The sequence below is a fragment of the Penicillium brevicompactum genome (assembly GCF_028827555.1).
Source record: "Penicillium brevicompactum strain IBT 35665 chromosome Unknown utg000003l_segment0_segment0, whole genome shotgun sequence".
NCBI classification, from domain to species: Eukaryota; Fungi; Ascomycota; class Eurotiomycetes; order Eurotiales; family Aspergillaceae; genus Penicillium; species Penicillium brevicompactum.
In genome coordinates, this window is record NW_026623206.1 from 4,973,556 (window position 1) to 4,991,839 (window position 18,284).

General features: G+C 48.9%; 4 protein-coding genes across 4 annotated transcripts; 2 read left to right on the top strand and 2 right to left on the bottom strand.

The window, feature by feature from the left end:
- Positions 1 to 4,796: 4,796 nt before the first annotated feature.
- N7506_005549 (uncharacterized protein) lies at positions 4,797 to 5,812 on the bottom strand (the record flags this gene model as incomplete). Its single annotated transcript, XM_056954843.1, has 3 exons — positions 4,797 to 4,810; positions 4,885 to 5,474; positions 5,535 to 5,812. The coding sequence occupies 3 exons, from the start codon at positions 5,810 to 5,812 to the stop codon at positions 4,797 to 4,799; spliced, it is 882 nt and encodes a 293-aa protein (XP_056813732.1).
- A 4,067-nt stretch (positions 5,813 to 9,879) lies between these two features.
- On the bottom strand, positions 9,880 to 11,504 carry N7506_005550 (RING finger protein; the record flags this gene model as incomplete). Its single annotated transcript, XM_056954844.1, has 2 exons — positions 9,880 to 10,455; positions 10,506 to 11,504. 2 exons carry the CDS (start codon positions 11,502 to 11,504, stop codon positions 9,880 to 9,882), a joined length of 1,575 nt encoding a protein of 524 aa, XP_056813733.1.
- A 444-nt stretch (positions 11,505 to 11,948) lies between these two features.
- Positions 11,949 to 12,671, top strand: N7506_005551 (uncharacterized protein; the record flags this gene model as incomplete). The annotated part of the gene is made up of 2 exons (XM_056954845.1): positions 11,949 to 12,385; positions 12,446 to 12,671. The coding sequence occupies 2 exons, from the start codon at positions 11,949 to 11,951 to the stop codon at positions 12,669 to 12,671; spliced, it is 663 nt and encodes a 220-aa protein (XP_056813734.1).
- Positions 12,672 to 13,618: 947 nt separating this feature from the next.
- Positions 13,619 to 15,053, top strand: N7506_005552 (uncharacterized protein; the record flags this gene model as incomplete). Its single annotated transcript, XM_056954846.1, has 2 exons — positions 13,619 to 14,090; positions 14,710 to 15,053. The coding sequence occupies 2 exons, from the start codon at positions 13,619 to 13,621 to the stop codon at positions 15,051 to 15,053; spliced, it is 816 nt and encodes a 271-aa protein (XP_056813735.1).
- Positions 15,054 to 18,284: the final 3,231 nt, after the last annotated feature.

Genomic DNA, 18,284 nt, shown 5'->3' on the forward strand with positions numbered 1-18,284 from the left:
CAGTGGCTAATGAGCCAACGGAATAACTTTGTCCCGCATCCGTCTCTGACGCTACCTACCAGTAACGTGCCTCCGGCGATGCCGGTGGAGTCGACCGTGTTGTGCGCTTGAATCGAGAACAACTGGAACATGGCATAAGCAGACAGACCGTTTCTAAAAGGGTTAAAACACTTACTGATGGGGTCACTAGACAGATCGTTGTTTCGTCTCACGCTGTGAGCGCGTAGTGGGACAGGTGTCTGCGTTGCAAAAGAAATATCAGCGCAAGTCCTCGCGATACCGTGCTGTATGAACAGCATCCCTTACTTCCGGCTCTGATGTGAACATGATTGCCTTTAAGGGCCTGGAAGCCTAGTGAAGTTTTAGCATGTCTCGAACTTGGACGAAGCAAGGGCCATACCACCGGAATCGTGACCAGCAGGACGCTCAGAATGAAGATCCCCAGCGCAATCATGTTTATACAGAAAAGTCGAAAGCGCCGCAAAGCTAAGAAGAGAAAAATCCGCCGTTATATATCCGGCTCTCCTTGGTAATCCAAAGAAACAAATAAAATGGTATTACCGGTATGAGAGAGCTACCGACCGCTGTGAAGTCACAATTTAAATCGAAGAGCCCGCAGCATTATGATGCTATCACCAAACCTGAGGATATGCGACCTACTGATACAGTCACCTCAATTTTACGAGTGGCTCATTCGACAAATTCTTCACATGCATATAACGGCGTTAGTTAGGAAATCTTGTCAACTCGCTGGCTCTACGTCGTTTCACTGACTTCCAACTTTGTTTGACAACTCCAAAGAGCTGAAATTCACAGCTCCAATCACCTGTATGTCCCAGAATGATTTGCTAAATGAGGGTATGTCGGCCACCTAGGTATTGACAACTGCAGTGGATATGTATTAGCTAACCATATTGGATAGGAGTGATGGAAATTGTCAGGATGAGGAATTGATGTACTGGCTGGTACTGAACATGTCCAATAGAATCAGGTGATTGATTGTAGGTGTTTTAAAGATCGGTTGAACGATCTCAGGGGTCTATACAAATAAGCTTCGGCGTGTTACAACACCGTCCTTCCGAATCTGCCCGGAATACCGTACAAATACTAGTGGGAATTGGGTGATCGATGAATAAGCGTCCCAAAGGGTCCTAGTGGTATTTGACCACTCTCTCAGTTCGTCACACCCCCTCAGCGTTTGCACAATTCCCAACAACCTCTGCTAATCTAGCAGATTTCCAATATCCTCCATGCCCATCAATTGGATAAATTCTGTGTGCTTCTGGCGCGGCAGTAGCTTAGTGAGTCCGTCCGCAGCCATACTTTTCGTTTCGGTCCATCTGATGAGAATCCTGCCTGCTTGGACCTCCTGACGGAGCCAATGGTGGTGGATATCAACGTGACGTAGCTTTGTCCGCAGCTGAGGAGCTTCCTTGATGAGAAGCCGAATCGTCTGTTGGTTATCGCACCGGATAGCAAGTTCGTGCTTTGGATCAAAGCGAATAGCTTCAAAGAGACGTTTCCACATGCTCATGGTCCTCGCAGCCTCGGAGATCGCTAGCAGCTCCGCTTCGGTAGTACTAGTGGTCACCGTACGCTGTTTACCAGCCCTCCAGTCAACAGGTCCGCCAAAGATTGTGCAGAGATATCCCTCCGAGCTCTTCCGATCCGGGTTATCGGCGAACGAGGCATCACTAAAGAAAGTGACGGCTTCATCATCATCGGATCGGCGCGGCCGATAGGTGAGAGCGAGGAAACGTGTGTGGTATAAGTAGGATATCACGCGGTTGATCGCTTCGAGATGCTCCGGTCCCGGGTTCGTGAGGAACTGAGCTAACGTGGAGGTGGCTTTGGCTGCATCTGGCCGTGTGATGGTAGTAGCATACTGTGTGGAACCCACCTTCTCCTGGTACTCATGAATTTGTTCCTTTGTGGCCTGCCCAGCGTACGGCTTCAACGTAGCTGGTGCCTGGGGTGTATCAAAGCGACGATGGGTGGTCAGGTGATATCTGCTTGCCATAGAGGAGATGTATGAGTCCTGACAGAGCCAGAGGGCCATCTGCTGTCTGTCACGGACAATACGGATCCCTAGGAACCACGCAGCTTCGCCCATGTCTCTCAATTCCCATGTGCTGTTAAGTTTCTCTTTGATCTCAGCCGCGCGCTGGCGCTGAGATGGGTGATTGACGATGATTATATCGTCTACATAGAAGAATACGATGATGCCGTCCGATGCGAAGAGACAAAGATCTTCTTGAACGACTGTGAGACCTAGCTTAGTCAAGACCTTTGTGGCCTCACGTTGCCAGAGCCTTGGGGATTTCCGTAGGCCGTAGAGAGCTCTGAGGAGCTTCCAGCAATATCCAGACTGCCTAAACCCCTCGGGCATCTCCGTTATCACTGTTTCATCCAGTGTGCTGTTAAGGAAGGCGTTGACAGCATCAAATTGGTGTGTATCGAGGTCAAACGCAGCGACCAGAGCGAGAACGGCGCGGGCCGTACGGGCAGCGAGGGTAGCTGAATACTTTTCTTCCGTAGAAAGCTTCTGAAGATCTCCTCGGACACAGATTCTCGCCTTCAGCTTCACCAGATATCCATCACTATCGAACTTATAGTTAAAGACCCACTTTAGTGGGAGCACCTGCACGCTGCGGTCGTTCGGACGCTGTATGACCTCAAAAGTGCCCTTCCGTTCAATTGTTTTGACCTCGAGGCCAGCAGCTGCTAAGAAGCCTTCGTTGAATGGATGATTCATCATCTCTCGCCAATTCTGAGGCTCCGAAGGTAGCTCATCGCGGTGTGTTCTTGTATGTGAATGAGATCCATTGAGGCCGGTTGCAAAGGCAGCGAGTACCCCCTCTTCATTTTCCTCGTCGTCCGCTGAGAAGGCTAAATTGCTGATATCTCTAGATCTTCGCTTGCGTGAGCCCGACACGATGTTGCGAGACGAAACATCTCCCACTATATCCCTGGGCGCAGTACGAGTCTCTCGGGTAAGTGTGGCTGCCGAGAGCTCTCTCTGAAGCTGTTCAGCGAGTTGATCTTGAGAATCATGGTCTGGTGGTGCCGGGAAGGCTCCTGGGATTGATTCTGGTGCCGTGCGAGGATTTGAGGTCTGCACTGGCTGAACGGACGGCGTGGGCGACGGTGATATCATCTGCTGAGGCTCCGCTGGCTGCGAAGGGGCTATTTTCTCTTTGGAAGGCTTAGTCAAGCTCTGTGGCTCTGTTCCCTGTGAGTCCGCGATGTTTCCAACTGGTTGAGGTATATCCAGGCTTATTTCAGTGGTGCCCTGGTCAGTATCCTCGTCTCCAATAGCCCATGGCATGGTCTCCAATATATCGCGGACCGGCTCCTTCTCTAGCTCTCGAGCATTGAAGAACACGTTCTCATCAAAAACAACATCTCGCACTGATCGTACAGCTTCTCTGCGGGGAAACCACACCCTCCAGATGTTCGAGGCTTCATAGCCAACGAGATAGCCTATCTCGGCGCGTGGCTCCATCTTCGCGGCGTTCGGAATAGCCTGCTTCCGCACGTACGCTCGGCAACCGAAGATCCTCAAGTTTGCGAGGTTGACACGCTGTTGTGGCTGATTGAAGAATGCCTCTTGGTAAGGGACTATCCACCGGCCGTCTGGTAGCTTCGTGGGCGATCTGTTGATGATCCATACAGCAGCTCTAACAGCTTCAGGCCATAGATTCTTAGGGAGGCCTGCATCGGCTATTAGAGTACGAGCCACGGTGATTATCACCCCCCCAGATCGCTCCGCGAAGCCGTTCTGTTCCGGGGTGCCCACTACACTATGCTCAATGATAAAGCCTTCATTTGACAAGAAATCTTCCACCGTACGCCCAGCAGAGCGTTCGTTATCATATCGGAAGGCACGTATCGGAAGATTCCACTGCTTCTTAGCTAGTGCGACGAACTGACTAACCGCATCTTGACAGCCGTTCTTCTTCTCATGGGTATAGGCCGCGTGGAGGCGTACGCCTTCGAGGTAGAAGTGTGTCATCCAGCGATCTCCGTTATACCCTGGGTCAATTTGAACGAGATCGAAGTGGATACGACCATACTTGCCGTACGGTGTGCCAGTTGTCCTTCGAGAGATTTGGCGTTTAGACTTTGTTAGCTGACAGACTTCGCATTTCTCGGGATTATCGTGATGATTATCTTCGCAGATTCTATCAATTTTGACCCCATCAACCATCTCCGGCAGCTTCTCAATCTTCTGGTCAAAGGCGTGGCCCAACCGACGATGCCAGCGCCTCGCTGAAGCTGCTGAGAGGTGAGGCTTCTCCGAATGCCGTACGGAAAACGCTGCTCGGTGGTTCGGGTTGTAGATGACTGTGTATAGGCCGTGATGTCTCTCTACCTTAAGAACAGCTTCATTGGCTTTGAATATCGCTCTTTCATCAGATTTAAAGCAGAAGCCCTTATCCTCAATCACAGAGAGTGAGATCAAGCTTGTATGGAAGCCGGGCGAGTACCACACGTTGTCTAGGGTGACAGACACCGTAGTGCCTGTACGAGGGTGTTTCCCGGTGATCCTGACCTGCCCATAGCCTATCATCGGTGTCACTGTTTGACCGGTCTTGACGGTGCTTTCTCGCGGCATGTATGTCAAGAACTGCTCGAGATCGTTGCAGATATGACAGGTGGCTCCGGTATCAAGAATCCAGCTATCTTTGAGTGGCTCATCGTCCACTTCTGACGCAGCGATAGATCGAGTATCGTTAGCGAAGAACGCTAGGGACTGGCCCTCTGGCGGTGCCGTACCAGCTAGGTGAGCTGATTCAGCCTTCTTCTGCTGTATTTTGGCGATCTTCTCTTGATCTTGAGGGCTCATCTGCTTGATAAACTCAGGAATCCGTTGAAGAGTACCCTCCCGTGGCTTCCAGCCCTCCGGTCGAAGTGATTCATTGAGGTAGAAGCACGTAGAGTACTGGTGCTGAGGATGAGCGTTACCGCACGGGCATTTCTTCCGGTAGGTCCTCTCCGCGGGCTTAGCCTCCGGTTCACCGTTTAACGAAGCCAGAGCTATCTTTGGCTGCTTCCGTCCCCCGGAGATCGCGAGATCACCCCGGCGGCTACGGTAGCTAGCTATAACCTCATGAAACGTGACAGATTTCTCCTGATCTGCGAGCTTTTCGCGCCAGGCTGTGCACCAAGTATCATCAACCGGTTGTATAGCGTCCAAGAAGTCTCGTATCGCGAAATGGTCTCCGTTAGAGCAGTCAGGTATACCCGCGATCTTGCCTTCTTCGAATAGGCTAACCCACTGGGTCAACCAGTGGTTAGTATCCCCTTGAGGCCTCTGCCTGATCATCTCTCTCCAAGCACGACGAAGTTGCTGCTGGCGATTCTGAGGCTTTGGTTTAAACGTTTCGGATAGCTTCATCAACTTCTTCCGCGGTGAATCCTCGCCCACGACGAGGTAGTGATGATCCGTGGCTAACGAACGGGTGATGAGGCTGTTTAATCGTGACATAGTCTTTAATAACCTCTGTCTGCGCTGATCGCGGCGATCGTACGCTTGAACAGTGAACGTGTATCTCTTGAGCTCCGCATCTTCTAGGTCCATGATATCTCTCTCCCGCTGGCGGTTATCCCGGGGTAACGAGGGCTCTTCCTGAGCCTCAGGCACCTGCAGAACTTCGTCATCCGCCTTCTCAGGATCAAGGTAATCCCACACATCTTCTGCAACAGCCGCTGATTTGATATGGCCTATCCAGACCCTCCACTGCGCTTCCGACTGAAGCTTCTGGTCAAGCGGGACTTGCATCAGATCTTCCCTCGTGATATCGGACATCTTCGCACAAGATATAGCTCAGATACTCAAAATCTCCTCATAAAACGTTTCCGAAGGCTGCTTGTCGGTCCGGATTTTCTGTGCACTGGACGCAAGAGCTCACAAGGGGTGGCTGGGCGTTCAGGGGTATCCGACCGTGTTGGGTGCTTCGGGGATTCGTTGACTGCGAGATACAGAGCAGGTAGGTGATATATCTCCTTTATACAGTCAGGCAGATCGGGCTCATAACTGTCAGGATGAGGAATTGATGTACTGGCTGGTACTGAACATGTCCAATAGAATCAGGTGATTGATTGTAGGTGTTTTAAAGATCGGTTGAACGATCTCAGGGGTCTATACAAATAAGCTTCGGCGTGTTACAACACCGTCCTTCCGAATCTGCCCGGAATACCGTACAAATACTAGTGGGAATTGGGTGATCGATGAATAAGCGTCCCAAAGGGTCCTAGTGGTATTTGACCACTCTCTCAGTTCGTCAGAAATCATAAGCTCATCGCCCGGATTTTCGGTTGGCTACTTTTCATTTCGCGCTCAACACCATATCCTGCAGGTCATACAACGACAACTCGAAAATCATGCCTTCCGCTTCCTTCAGCAATGGCGTCTGTCGGACTCCATAGCAGCCGGATGGACGTGCCCAGAAGCTTTAGAGTTACACAAGTTCTTTCGATTCTTGAAAGCTCATCAAAACAAAGTCAGGGACGAATGTTTTCAGTTGACTCTGACCGCGTTGACAGGATGGCATCGCGTGATTACCAGTATTCGCCACGCAGCTGTGCACCGCATTCCACACGATCGGTAAAACCTCCTTAAGATGCTTCGCGGGGCCAATCAATTCTCGAAATGCATCGCTGGCTTCAAAGAGACCAAAAGTCTTTGTCGCATTCAAGAGTTCGTGAAGACAGCGCTCTCAGAGTTCGACCAGCTGACAGCCCAGCTAAAGCAAAAAGCTCTCCTAAAGATTTCTTTATGTGAATGCCGCCCCCAGCATCTGGATCGGCGGATGATCTTGCTTCCGGAAGCGGTCAAGAGAGTGCTTCAGAGCATTGAAGACGATTTTGTCTCCAAAGTGAAACAGTTCTTACGCGTGGAGTTCAAAAGCTCCTAAAGCTCGTCGGTTTATCCCTCCAACGCGAAGCGCATGGTGAAATGCACGGTCCCTCTGCTGTGGCTAATATGAAAAAGACATAGCACGGATTCTGATATGCTATTCAATTGTTGCGGAAAAACCTCAAGCCACAGATCAAACCTCGTCTAGTATTCAAGTCACCCCACGGCCTTTGTTTTAAATCCAGTTCAACCGGTTATCCTCAATGGTCTTGACAGGTCAAAGACACAAAGCTCCCAAAGTGTCAAAGCCATCGAAGTGAAGACTGCCGAACGGAAGAGACCCTCCACTGCTGCTTCCACTCCTGCTCTGCACTGGTTTCCTCAGCTTGGGATTTATCAAGAGCCACTCTTAATAAAACAATAGCTCGAATCAGGCGCGGGTCACCAAAAGGGCTTTTTGCGGGGTTGAAATGATACTGCAGAGCAAGACTTTGGGTTGCGTCCATTGTGGCGCTGACGAGTTGGTGGAAGCTCTCAAAACACTTGGAATAAAAATTGTTCTCAAGCCCCTGCTGACTATGTTGTTGCATTCGTTCGGCCTTTAACTCCAAAATCGACATTTGGGGTTGTGTTTTGGATTTTCTCAGTCGCGGCCGTGTGGTTTCCAAGGCCATGGTAGACCCACGAGCCATAGAGATTTGGTGGTCCAGTAGATTTATCTCAGGAAGAGATGGCTTGATTTGTAGGTTAGTTGGTATGGTAGTCATAGGGATAGCATCTTTGGCCGTGTCGGTGGATCGACTGTAGATGCTTGAGGTGGTGTCGCCAGAGCGACCGCAAATTTGTTTTTGAAAAGGGTTCATCGGATATCGATCGCAGACTGACGTCTCAGCTCACTGAAACCGAGATTGGTCTCGAGGTTCGCAGGCCTTTTAAGAACGAAAGGTCTGTTTTATGGGCGAACGCAGTCGATTGGTGCTCTTGGGTACTTTCTCAACGGCTTTCCTCACATTCTCACCACCGTTGGCGGACCTCGAATTCTTAGTCGTAGACCAGCACCGGCAAAGCACCAAGCCAGCCTGTTGATAATCCCAACGATGTTCCTAGGCGCCAATTGCACCGCCATTTTAATAGGTGGTATATTGGAGATGGCGCATGGTTCTTTGCCACCGAGTGACCTTCATGACGATTTTATTTGCAACGCCCTACTCGCAATATCTAGATTTTCACAAACAAGGGCGGCCATCACGTGTATGCATAGGGCGCAAATACAGACACGGCATGTTGGAGTTTAGATTCAGACAGCCTAAGCATAATATTGATTTGTTTTGATTGTTCCCGACTAGTTTTATTGCCAGGGTAAACCAGCCAGGCAGAAGAAAGGGGCGGGGAAAGCGGCAGACGAGACTGGGCACGGGCCCCGTCTTATTGGGTGCCAGTTTCCTGGATTTCCCGTCTCGCCTAAATCGAATATTGCTTCTAACTGTTATCTTCCTAGAACACCAAATGAGAAATCCACACAGCTCACAGCCGCCGTCTTTTCTGCCCAACAATAGGCTCCAAGAAGTGGACTAGTCGCTTTGACCCACGATAGCAGTAACAAGATCTCCGTGGCGGCCAATCTAGGATTTGATGATCTGCACGTCCAAACTGAGCGTAAGCCTTCTGCTCATCGAGAAATTCTAGCGTCGATTTGGGGAAGCCGCCAATCTTTTCACGAAAAGTATCATTGGCAATCTCAATTGAGACTCTTTCCTCAAGGCTGGTGACCCGAAAAGCAACGCGCTTTCTGAAATATCCACAAAGTCGGCAAACGTCGACTGGATCTATGCTTCCCAAATCGTGGTCCTGACCAGACCGAAACCTGGCGCCGGGGAACTCGACAAGAACTCGCTGCAGGATGTCGGTAGGGTTCGGTCGTGAACAAAGAATAGATCCCCGACAATAAAAGGAAGCATTGCCCTGGACGGGAGACTCATCTAACTCAAAGAAAAACATGGCCGACGCAAGAATGCTCCTCACAAGCTCAGCTGGCACTGCAAAGTCCATATTCGACATTTTTTCCAGCGAGCACGTATCGTCTAATGCTGGCAGTGTACCATCAATGGCCTGGTCCAGCCGGAAAATATCGGGTGTCGACGAATGGGAAAGATAATTGAGAGCTTCCAAAAACCCTTGCTTTCCATCCATAGAGGGAGAAGACATCATGACCCGAAACAGTCGGAGAAGAGCACCCTCCCGAATGCGATCAAGAAAACCAGTTGAATCGCTGGGGCTAGACGTTGAGAATCCTGTTCCGACAGATAGGAGAAGGTCGTGCCTTTTCGCCATGGGCCAGATGATGCCCGACTCTCGCAAAGCAATGGCTAGCGGATTGTTCGCCCGGACCCCACCATCTTGCAAGAGACCAAGGCCTGGCAAAGTTTTGGTCTGGAAGTAACTAGAGAGTGTCAGCGCGATATTATGTCTCATGGTGTCTGAACTCACAAGGGTGCTGCAACACTGCATATAGCTCTGTCAAAAGCTAATCGTTAGCAAAATCGGCTACTACTATTCACATTGGGTGCACTCGGACGGCCGACTTACGCTTCCCATAGAAAAGGATCCTCCCGGTCATCATGTGGCGCCAAAAATTGATAGGCGGTATTTGCGGAACGTGGGCTTTTTCTTCGGTAGTTGGCCAATACGCAGGCTTTGCCATCGGAGGTACGACTTGCCACAATAGCGATCCGGCAACCCGCAGGGCTAGCCGTGGCAACATCGAACATGCGGCGAGATGGGCCAACGGCTGCTTTGAAAATTTGTGACAGCCCATCGGAATCATAAAGACCATCTGTGGTCAAGTTAAACGCCGAAGCAAGCCACCGAATACAGCGAGGAAGTGGGTTATTGGAGGAACGACGAAAAATATTTCGCGCAAGGTCGGGGAATGCATTGAAACATTGCGTGACTGAAGATTGATTGAGAATGATGTCAATAGCGGATAGTGCGCCTGAATCGCCAGTTTTGTTAGTCTATCAACCATAATCACTCGGCCAGTGGTCGTACGTACCTACACTAGTTCCAGTGCACAGATCTGGTAGAGATGCGATCGGAACACCAATGCGCCTTTCTAAAGCTTGTAGAAGGCCTAGTTGAATCAGACCGCGCACTCCACCGCCATCTAAACTGAGAATCACCGGATGCTTAGTTGGAGGTAGTTGGCGGACAGTGACGTTGGACCTCTCGTCGCAGATAGGGCATTGAGCGACCTCGAAATGATACTCCCCAAGCGAACTTGGATTTCCGAAGATCACGATGCAGGTGTCACATATTGCATGTTTGCAGGGGAGCATATGCTCCGGGGGTCGACACAGACAGACCAAGCAAGTAGTGGTGGAACGAAGACCACCCCACCGGCGATACAAGCGATGCAACGTCTCCTTTCGAATGGCTGCTGAAGTCCTCACAGCACTCAACTGCCAGAAATGTTGCACGAAGCGGAATGAAACGCCAGCAATATGGCTCTGGAACCTTTCGTCCCAGATGCCGAGACATAATTTCTCATAAAGCGCGGCGAACACCAAGGTGGGCGAGAAACCTGAGAAATTCAGCTTTTAAGTCGAGACATGAAAGTGCGAGTAGAAAGAAAATTCGAACTTACCATGCATTCCAGGGGGTAGGCATCCATCAAGAAAGCCGTAGCTACAAGATCATCAAAGTCCTCCCTTGAGCAGCTAACGGATTTTCTATGCTGGCTGACCTCTCGAAGACAATCGCCCATCGTGTCATTTTTCGTATAGCCCCTTCGGGCCCTTTCCAATAGATCAAATGGCGGTGCATCGAGCAGCCTTTGGTGAATTTGTACATGAGTATTCCAGAAAGCACTGAGGTGAACTGCTGAGAACCGCCGACAAGCTGATAGTTGCTCGGCCTGGACTATACCGAGTTGCTTGAGGATCAAGCTTTCCAGTGGCGCAAAAGCGACGCTGTCTGAAAGCCCGCTACGTGGACTGAGATCGAGAATCGTGACTGTCCCGGTCTTGATCATCTCTTGAAGCTGTGCGTATTCTTGTGTGAAGGCTTTTGTTGTATGCTTGCCGTTGGTCAAGACAATGACTATCTGCGTGGGAGCCGAAATACCCTCGTCGCCAATAGTCAGCTGTCGACGTGGTTGTTGGAGTAAGTTTCTTGCGGCCTGAATGTCAGCGGCGGAATCGAGGAACAAACACAGGACCTGGGTCCATGGTAAAACAAGTTCCCTCTTCACTTCTTGTTGTAGCCTTGCAGGGGGCAACAGCCCTTCTGTGCCCGTTATAGAGAAGCTTCGATGCTTTGTAGTTGAATGCTTGAGCCATTTCGAGTCGCCCATGTTGTGTTCCAGGTTTAAACTGCTTTCAGCAAACAATACAGGGCTCTGTGTATGAGCGGTATTGGTGCTGAGATGAAGACGAATCAAGCCAGAGGGGCCTTTGCGTGTGATGTTGTTGTAGGGGAACAGAGCTCGCAAAGCTTTCATGCGGTTTGAATTTCCTGTAAAGTAGAGCAGGGACGGATATTGACATTTTGGATAGGGCAATTCCTGCACAAGTTCTTTCAACCGGTTGGTATCCACTAAATTCCATACTTCATTCTCGCTGACGAGATCAAGCCAAGCAGCCATTAGATGGAGTGAGAGCCCTAAGGAAGGAAAGAGGTCTGCTGGAAGCTTTATATTCGGGCGCTCGTCTGAAAATGACAAGAGGAGCTTCAAAGTGTCGCTTGACCCTCAGATTCGAACAGGCGTGGTCGTTTCTCGTCTCAAAATCTGACCTCAGAGAAGAATATTTGGGCGCCAGGTTTTTTTTCATATGCATCTGCAAATTGCGGTAGAATCAGGATTGTAATAATAGTCGCTTTCGATCAGGGGCCTCCTTTTTTGGAAAATAGGTCAGCTGCAAGGCTCACCGCGAGTCAAAACTGCAGCTTCCTCCCTCGTAAATATGCAGCAAACTTGGACTGCGGGCTATATAATGCATTTGTAACGTTCTTTTTTCCTTATGTCCTCATCGTGATATCCCCGAGTATTACTTGGTCATTAAGTCCGTGGCCAAGTATGGCAGGTAAAATGGGACCAAAAAAGATTGGCTTTCCTGCAACGAAATCTGCGCTTGTTCCATTCCGCTCAGCCGACAATGTGACGCCTGCGCTTTCTAGAGCCAGCCAGATCAACCACCCGATTGAGACTACCTATGTCAGAATGCTTAAGGAAGAGGCAGAGATGGACATCAGATTCAATATCACGGTCGGTGTAGCTAACTGGGCAATGCTGGCCGAATATCTCGTCATCCCCGGCACGTTCACTTCGCTGCAAACTTCGAGTCAGGTTAAAAAGTTGTTGCAGGTCAACAAAGCAGGCCGTACCGTGCTGCATACCATCCAGAACCCTCCATTACTCGCAATTGCGTGCTTCCTTCTTGTGAGTGGTATTGGAGCTCTCATGTGGCTGATGCGCTTCCCAAAGCTCAGGGGAAACTACCTATGGCTGATCAATAAACTCTTTGTGTAAGTGAGCAACGCTGTGTGAGAGATTGAAGTGCAGACCCAGGGCTAAGACTGAACTAGGCCTCTATCCTTGAATGCTGCCGCCGGGCTGCTGACCACTGTCATCAACGTGTGTACGTCTCAAGGTGGAGACTGGTCGGTAATGGCAATTGTCACAACTGCTGTAACTGGAGCGACACTTTCTACCTGTTCAGCGCTTCTGGCGATTTACAAGTTCTACAAGTTGGAGCAGATCATAAAAGAAGATGAATATACCAAGCGTTCTCTAGCTGCGATCTCAAAGTGACGTCAAGGTTTCAGGCTAAAGAAGGACATGGCCACATGTACCACTGATCGCTTGGCAATGGTTTTGACTTTGTGTTGGTTTTCATATCGAGATGTCAACCGGTGCTTTTTGTTTAGTTGGAGAGTTCGGGTTCCCATACAATATTGATCACAGACCTCCGTCATGCAAATTGTACTAGCCCGAGCCCAGATGGAAGAAAGATTTGCGACTAAGCACATATGGTAATTTTTAATACCCAATAGACTGAGGATCGTAGGACGGCCAGTCTTAGACGCCGTCCTTGCCAAGGAAACCTTAGAAATTAAACAAATTGTCAGCTATAATTTTGATCCAGCGTAGCAGCTGTATTGCATACAAGACATATTTGCACCTTGAAACTGACTTTTTGGCTCCACAAACTTTCTCAAATTGAGACCGGCCCATCGAATGAGTTCTGGACGTCAACGCATGTGCATGCAATAGTTAAAACCCCAGCGACAGTTGCCGCAATTAAATCACTATGAGGAATTTTGCTGCTTGATTGCTTAGAAATGGTCTTTTACCCTCATGAAATTGCTGGCCTTACTCGTTATTTGGCTGGAGAGGAAAAAATGCCTTCCAAAGTAAAGATCAATAAGGGTCCGGACACAAAAAGTGATCACACTCAAAGCCAAGGCTTCAGAACTCGCCAGCAACTTATGAAGTTCGCATTCCCTCGTATTTACTTGTCTCTTTATTCTGAGGCAAATTTCAACGAGCTAGAGTGTAGCTAAGTTGATGCTCAGTTGCTCGGATTGAAAGTTGAGCACAAGCAAAAAATCTGAGGTACACGCATTTACTTGCAACTCACATTGAAAGATCGCAGGACTACAAGGACATCGCTCTAAATTTCGAAATGCATAAATACCTGCCATCAACCGCGTGAATGATTTGCTTTTCGCAGAGCACATCGCGGTCGGTCATTCAATATGGCATCGAATGGTGGAGTTAATAAAAGCTCTACCAGTAACACCAAGGGCAACAAATCTCACCTTCCCGAAATGGTGGAACTAGCAGAAGGAGGCCGGCTGCCCCGTGGATTAATGGAAAGTGCAGATGCACAGGCGTCTTTTTCGCAAAAGCCACTTCCAACAGACAACTCGTCACACACACACGATGGCGGTCAGCTTGACGACAATGGTCTGATTGACCAAGCCAATTCCCCACAACCACCGCCTAGTCCAGTGGTGGAGTCTATCGAGATAGATGACACCCCGATGCATGATGCTGGAACCGGGTCCAGCTCAAGTGGTCACGAACGCCCTCCTGCGGCCGGTCATTCACATAATCAAGATGATTTGTCTCCCAGTGCCCGAGGTACCACCGAGCCCGAAGAGCCAGAGCTTCTAGCCACCCTTGATCCCTCCAATGATGAGGAGGAAGGCGACGCTCTTATAGATGGTTGGGGAACCCTGCGAGGATCAGCCTTTGTCATTCTCCAGTACGGGCCTCGCCATGGAGCCAGATACAAGTTCAAATACAGACATGGATATACCAATGCCTCCACGAACAGCATTTCCGAATCGTCTCTGCGGATCTCCCAGATCAAAGTTAGCCCAAGAAGCAAAGGCTGGCGGTATACCAAGAACAATGTTGTCGGGATCTACGGGATTGCCTCGGAAGAAAGGAAAAATCCGAATAAAAAATACAAGTCTGATCCCTGTACTTGGTTGAAGATTAAATGGAAGGACCTGAGGTCAGAAGATACCGACAAAATGCAAAATTCTTGCTCCTGGATTCCGAGATCCGATTTCATTCGCTTCTGCAATGGCAAGCGTGCTGCAGACGCAAAGATCAAAGAGATCTGGGACAAACAAGAAGAACGGTATCAGCGTGTGCTCCAGAGTGACACTGGAAGAGGCTCTGAAGATCGGTCTCCCACCCCTTGCCCATTGGGGTCAGCGGCGAGGCAATCACTTGAGCGAGAGCATACACAACGTCTCAATTCACCTGCAACTCAATTCTTTTCTGCGGGCCAACCGCAAATTCCCCCCTGCCTCCACTGAACAATTGCGTGCAGGACAGGGCGCATCAACCAACCCAATCAATCTTGACGGAGATGAGGCACCTCGCAATCCGGTTTCCTCTGGCGCTGCTGTGAACTCGAACACCAACGCCGTGCAGAACAAGCCCAACGTCGCAATTGGCCAAAGAGCCATACGCACGGAAGCGGAATTCATGGCAGAATGGAAGGAAAAGAAGGGTTGGGATGACTTGAATGATAATCAGAGAGAAGCATGCTTGACGGTGGCGAAAGCCATGTATGACCTATACCGGGATACGATTGCCCAAAATATGGAACCCCAAGGCACGGTCAATACTCCGATTGGCCAACGACCAGGAGTAGCCGTCGCCGCCCATTGATGCCTTGATTTCCTCTAGATTGCTAACGTTGATTTGGGCGTTTTGATTTACCAGTTCGATAAATTGATACTTAGGTCGATAGATAGACCGATAGATAGCTTTCTTTTATTTTAAATTGAAACGAATTTGTTGTCTTCCTTTTTCTCATGCGGTGTCCAGATTCAAAATATATTACACAGACACCAGTGATCTGGCGTATCTCGTCTCCAAAATGTCCCGAATCATTTCATTCTTGATGTTCTATTTGCAGTAAATCCATACTGCTACTCGGTGACGAACTTCACGTATTAGTTACGTATCAAGATGTGAGGAATGGATTAGAAGCATGGCTAACTGGATGTAGTAAGCTTTCATGGGTGATATGAATCTGTTAATCCTATCAGGAAATTTGGCGTGATTGTACTCGAGGAGTGACCAAATTGGTTCTACAACGTAATGGGCTTTGAGACACAACAAAATAGAGCAAATAGTACGATAACAATCACTAAGAAAGTAAGAGCCGGTACAAGGATATTGGAATGATGGTGAAGATGGTGAAGATGGTGAAGATGGTGAAGATGGTGAAGATGGTGAAGATGGTGAAGATGGTGAAGATGGTGAAGATGGTGAAGATGGTGAAGATGGTGAAGATGGTGAAGATGGTGAAGATGGTGAAGATGGTGAAGATGGTGAAGATGGTGAAGATGGTGAAGATGGTGAAGATGGTGAAGATGGTGAAGATGGTGAAGATGGTGAAGATGGTGAAGATGGTGAAGATGGTGAAGATGGTGAAGATGGTGAAGATGGTGAAGATGGTGAAGATGGTGAAGATGGTGAAGATGGTGAAGATGGTGAAGATGGTGAAGATGGTGAAGATGGTGAAGATGGTGAAGATGGTGAAGATGGTGAAGATGGTGAAGATGGTGAAGATGGTGAAGATGGTGAAGATGGTGAAGATGGTGAAGATGGTGAAGATGGTGAAGATGGTGAAGATGGTGAAGATGGTGAAGATGGTGAAGATGGTGAAGATGGTGAAGATGGTGAAGATGGTGAAGATGGTGAAGATGGTGAAGATGGTGAAGATGGTGAAGATGGTGAAGATGGTGAAGATGGTGAAGATGGTGAAGATGGTGAAGATGGTGAAGATGGTGAAGATGGTAAGGTGGCCACCTTCGAGAGATAGTGCACAGCATAGTACATAGGGTTATAATAGGTTCGACACCTTGAATGTATACCGGAACTCTGCACACAATGTCTAGTTCGAGGAATCATGTTCAACGGAATGATATAGCCTACTGTTGATGTCCATGTGCAAGGGAAAACGGTAGTTCTAGCGGTTTCCTCTCATTTCATTCAGAGTTCAAGACATAACTGAGCTAAAACGACCACATAATTGTGAGTTCATGCCCCGCTCGTGTCCTCACTATTATTCTCTTAGAATACCTTTGGCTCCTCAATTCTACAACGACTACCTGAAGAGGGATTACCTTCACGATAAGAGACGATAATAGCCAGGACGGTAAAAGCCCCACGAGAATCTCATTTCCACCCATATCATTAACAGCTAAGATAAGGTCTAGTTCGGAGAGCCGTACGTGTGCCATTGGGAGGCTGAATTAAATTCATCGGACGCTAAATTATCTTTTAGCTAACTTCACATACACAAGCTGAGTAAGTATCTTGATTTATGCCCATTGCAATGCTATGTTGCAAGATTGACAAGTTATAACATCGAAATTTTACAGGCGACTCTGAGAGCGACCCTACCACCAAGATCTGGGTCAGAAACAAAATGGCGACCACTCAAAGCACAAACACAACGGGAACGATAGCCTGGAACAATGCCTTCGTGCCATTGACTTTGATCATCCCCACATTTACTCTGCCAACGGCTAGCACTGTGGAGGCCGTGACAGTGCCCGAATTGCCTGCTGCTACACAGCTTAAGCCTACGAGAGCTGCTGAATCGTCAGGAAATGCGCCATCTTTGGCGACAGTTCGTGGACTGGGCTTGTGTTATTTGGTTTTTCTTACCGTGATGATTATTTGTCAAAGTCTATGATTCATCAGTCTGCAGGAAAGGATCATACTGGCGAAGATCATTGCGATATTTGATGCAAAAGATGCCATGCTTCATCAACTGAATCAGAGTGGCTATGCTGTTTTCCCAACCTATAGAAAATGTGCAACGCCGTAGGAAAAGCCAGAGTCCATCGGAACGTCCCAACGTAAGTTCATCCTATTCGAAAACCAAGAGCATAGAATCTGTCTTGGTGATATTCAGACTTTCGAAAAACGTCCACTCTGCCGTAGGCAACAAACTCTTAGCAAAGTCGGCTTTTTGAATTTCCTCCTGGACGTCGAGAGCCCGCGTGACCTGCAGCTTCAATGGCGTCGTTATTGGCCATCGCACCTGCCCTGCTGTTCCGTCCTTGTATTGAACTTCAAAATCCATACAAGGGTCACTCCACGTTATTGAAGCAAGGTAGCTGCCACAGTATCTGACAAACTGTGCGATGAATCCGTATGTATTGGAAGCTAACATTGGTGGCTAGGAAAGTGGTTAGAAGACATCTAGCCTTGAAGAAGTAAGCAGAAACTACCTGTGGATGACGGCCCAGAACTTCCATGGCACGATCTGTCTGCTTGGCCAACACTAGCTCCTTGAATCCATTCAGGACGAGCAATTGAGCTCTTTGCTGCATCACCAGGTACGACAGCTTGCCAGCCTCACGCGAGTACGCATCGACATCCGACATCAAGCTAAGGTTCTCTTTGGCTCGATTGCGACGCCTTTGTGATGCCAGAGCCTGGTGCTTCCGTTTATTCGCTGCGGCGCGTGAACCGGAGTTTTCCCATTTGAAAGGAATCCTCTTCACATTAGCGGAAGTAGCTGGCTTCTCCTCTTCGAGATCGACGCTCCGGCTCGCAATGGCTACTTCTGTGGTTCCTGGTGGCACAGCGGTCGTTTGCTGCTTTCCGGCATCTTCTGGGGACAACAGCAAGTCTTTAATCGATCTGTCAAGTGTTAGCTGGGATCAGGTCTTATCAGATAGAAACTCACAGTGCTCGAGGGAAACGCTCAGATGCCATTTTGGAGAGCTCGGATTGATGCTGGGGACATGAGATCAATCGGCTCAAACGGAGAAGAGGAGTACTATTTATGTCAAAATTTGCATAATTTACTGTAGACGGGGCATAGCCCATAACACTCCCTGCACTACATGAATTGAGCCTCACAAGTAATCCTAG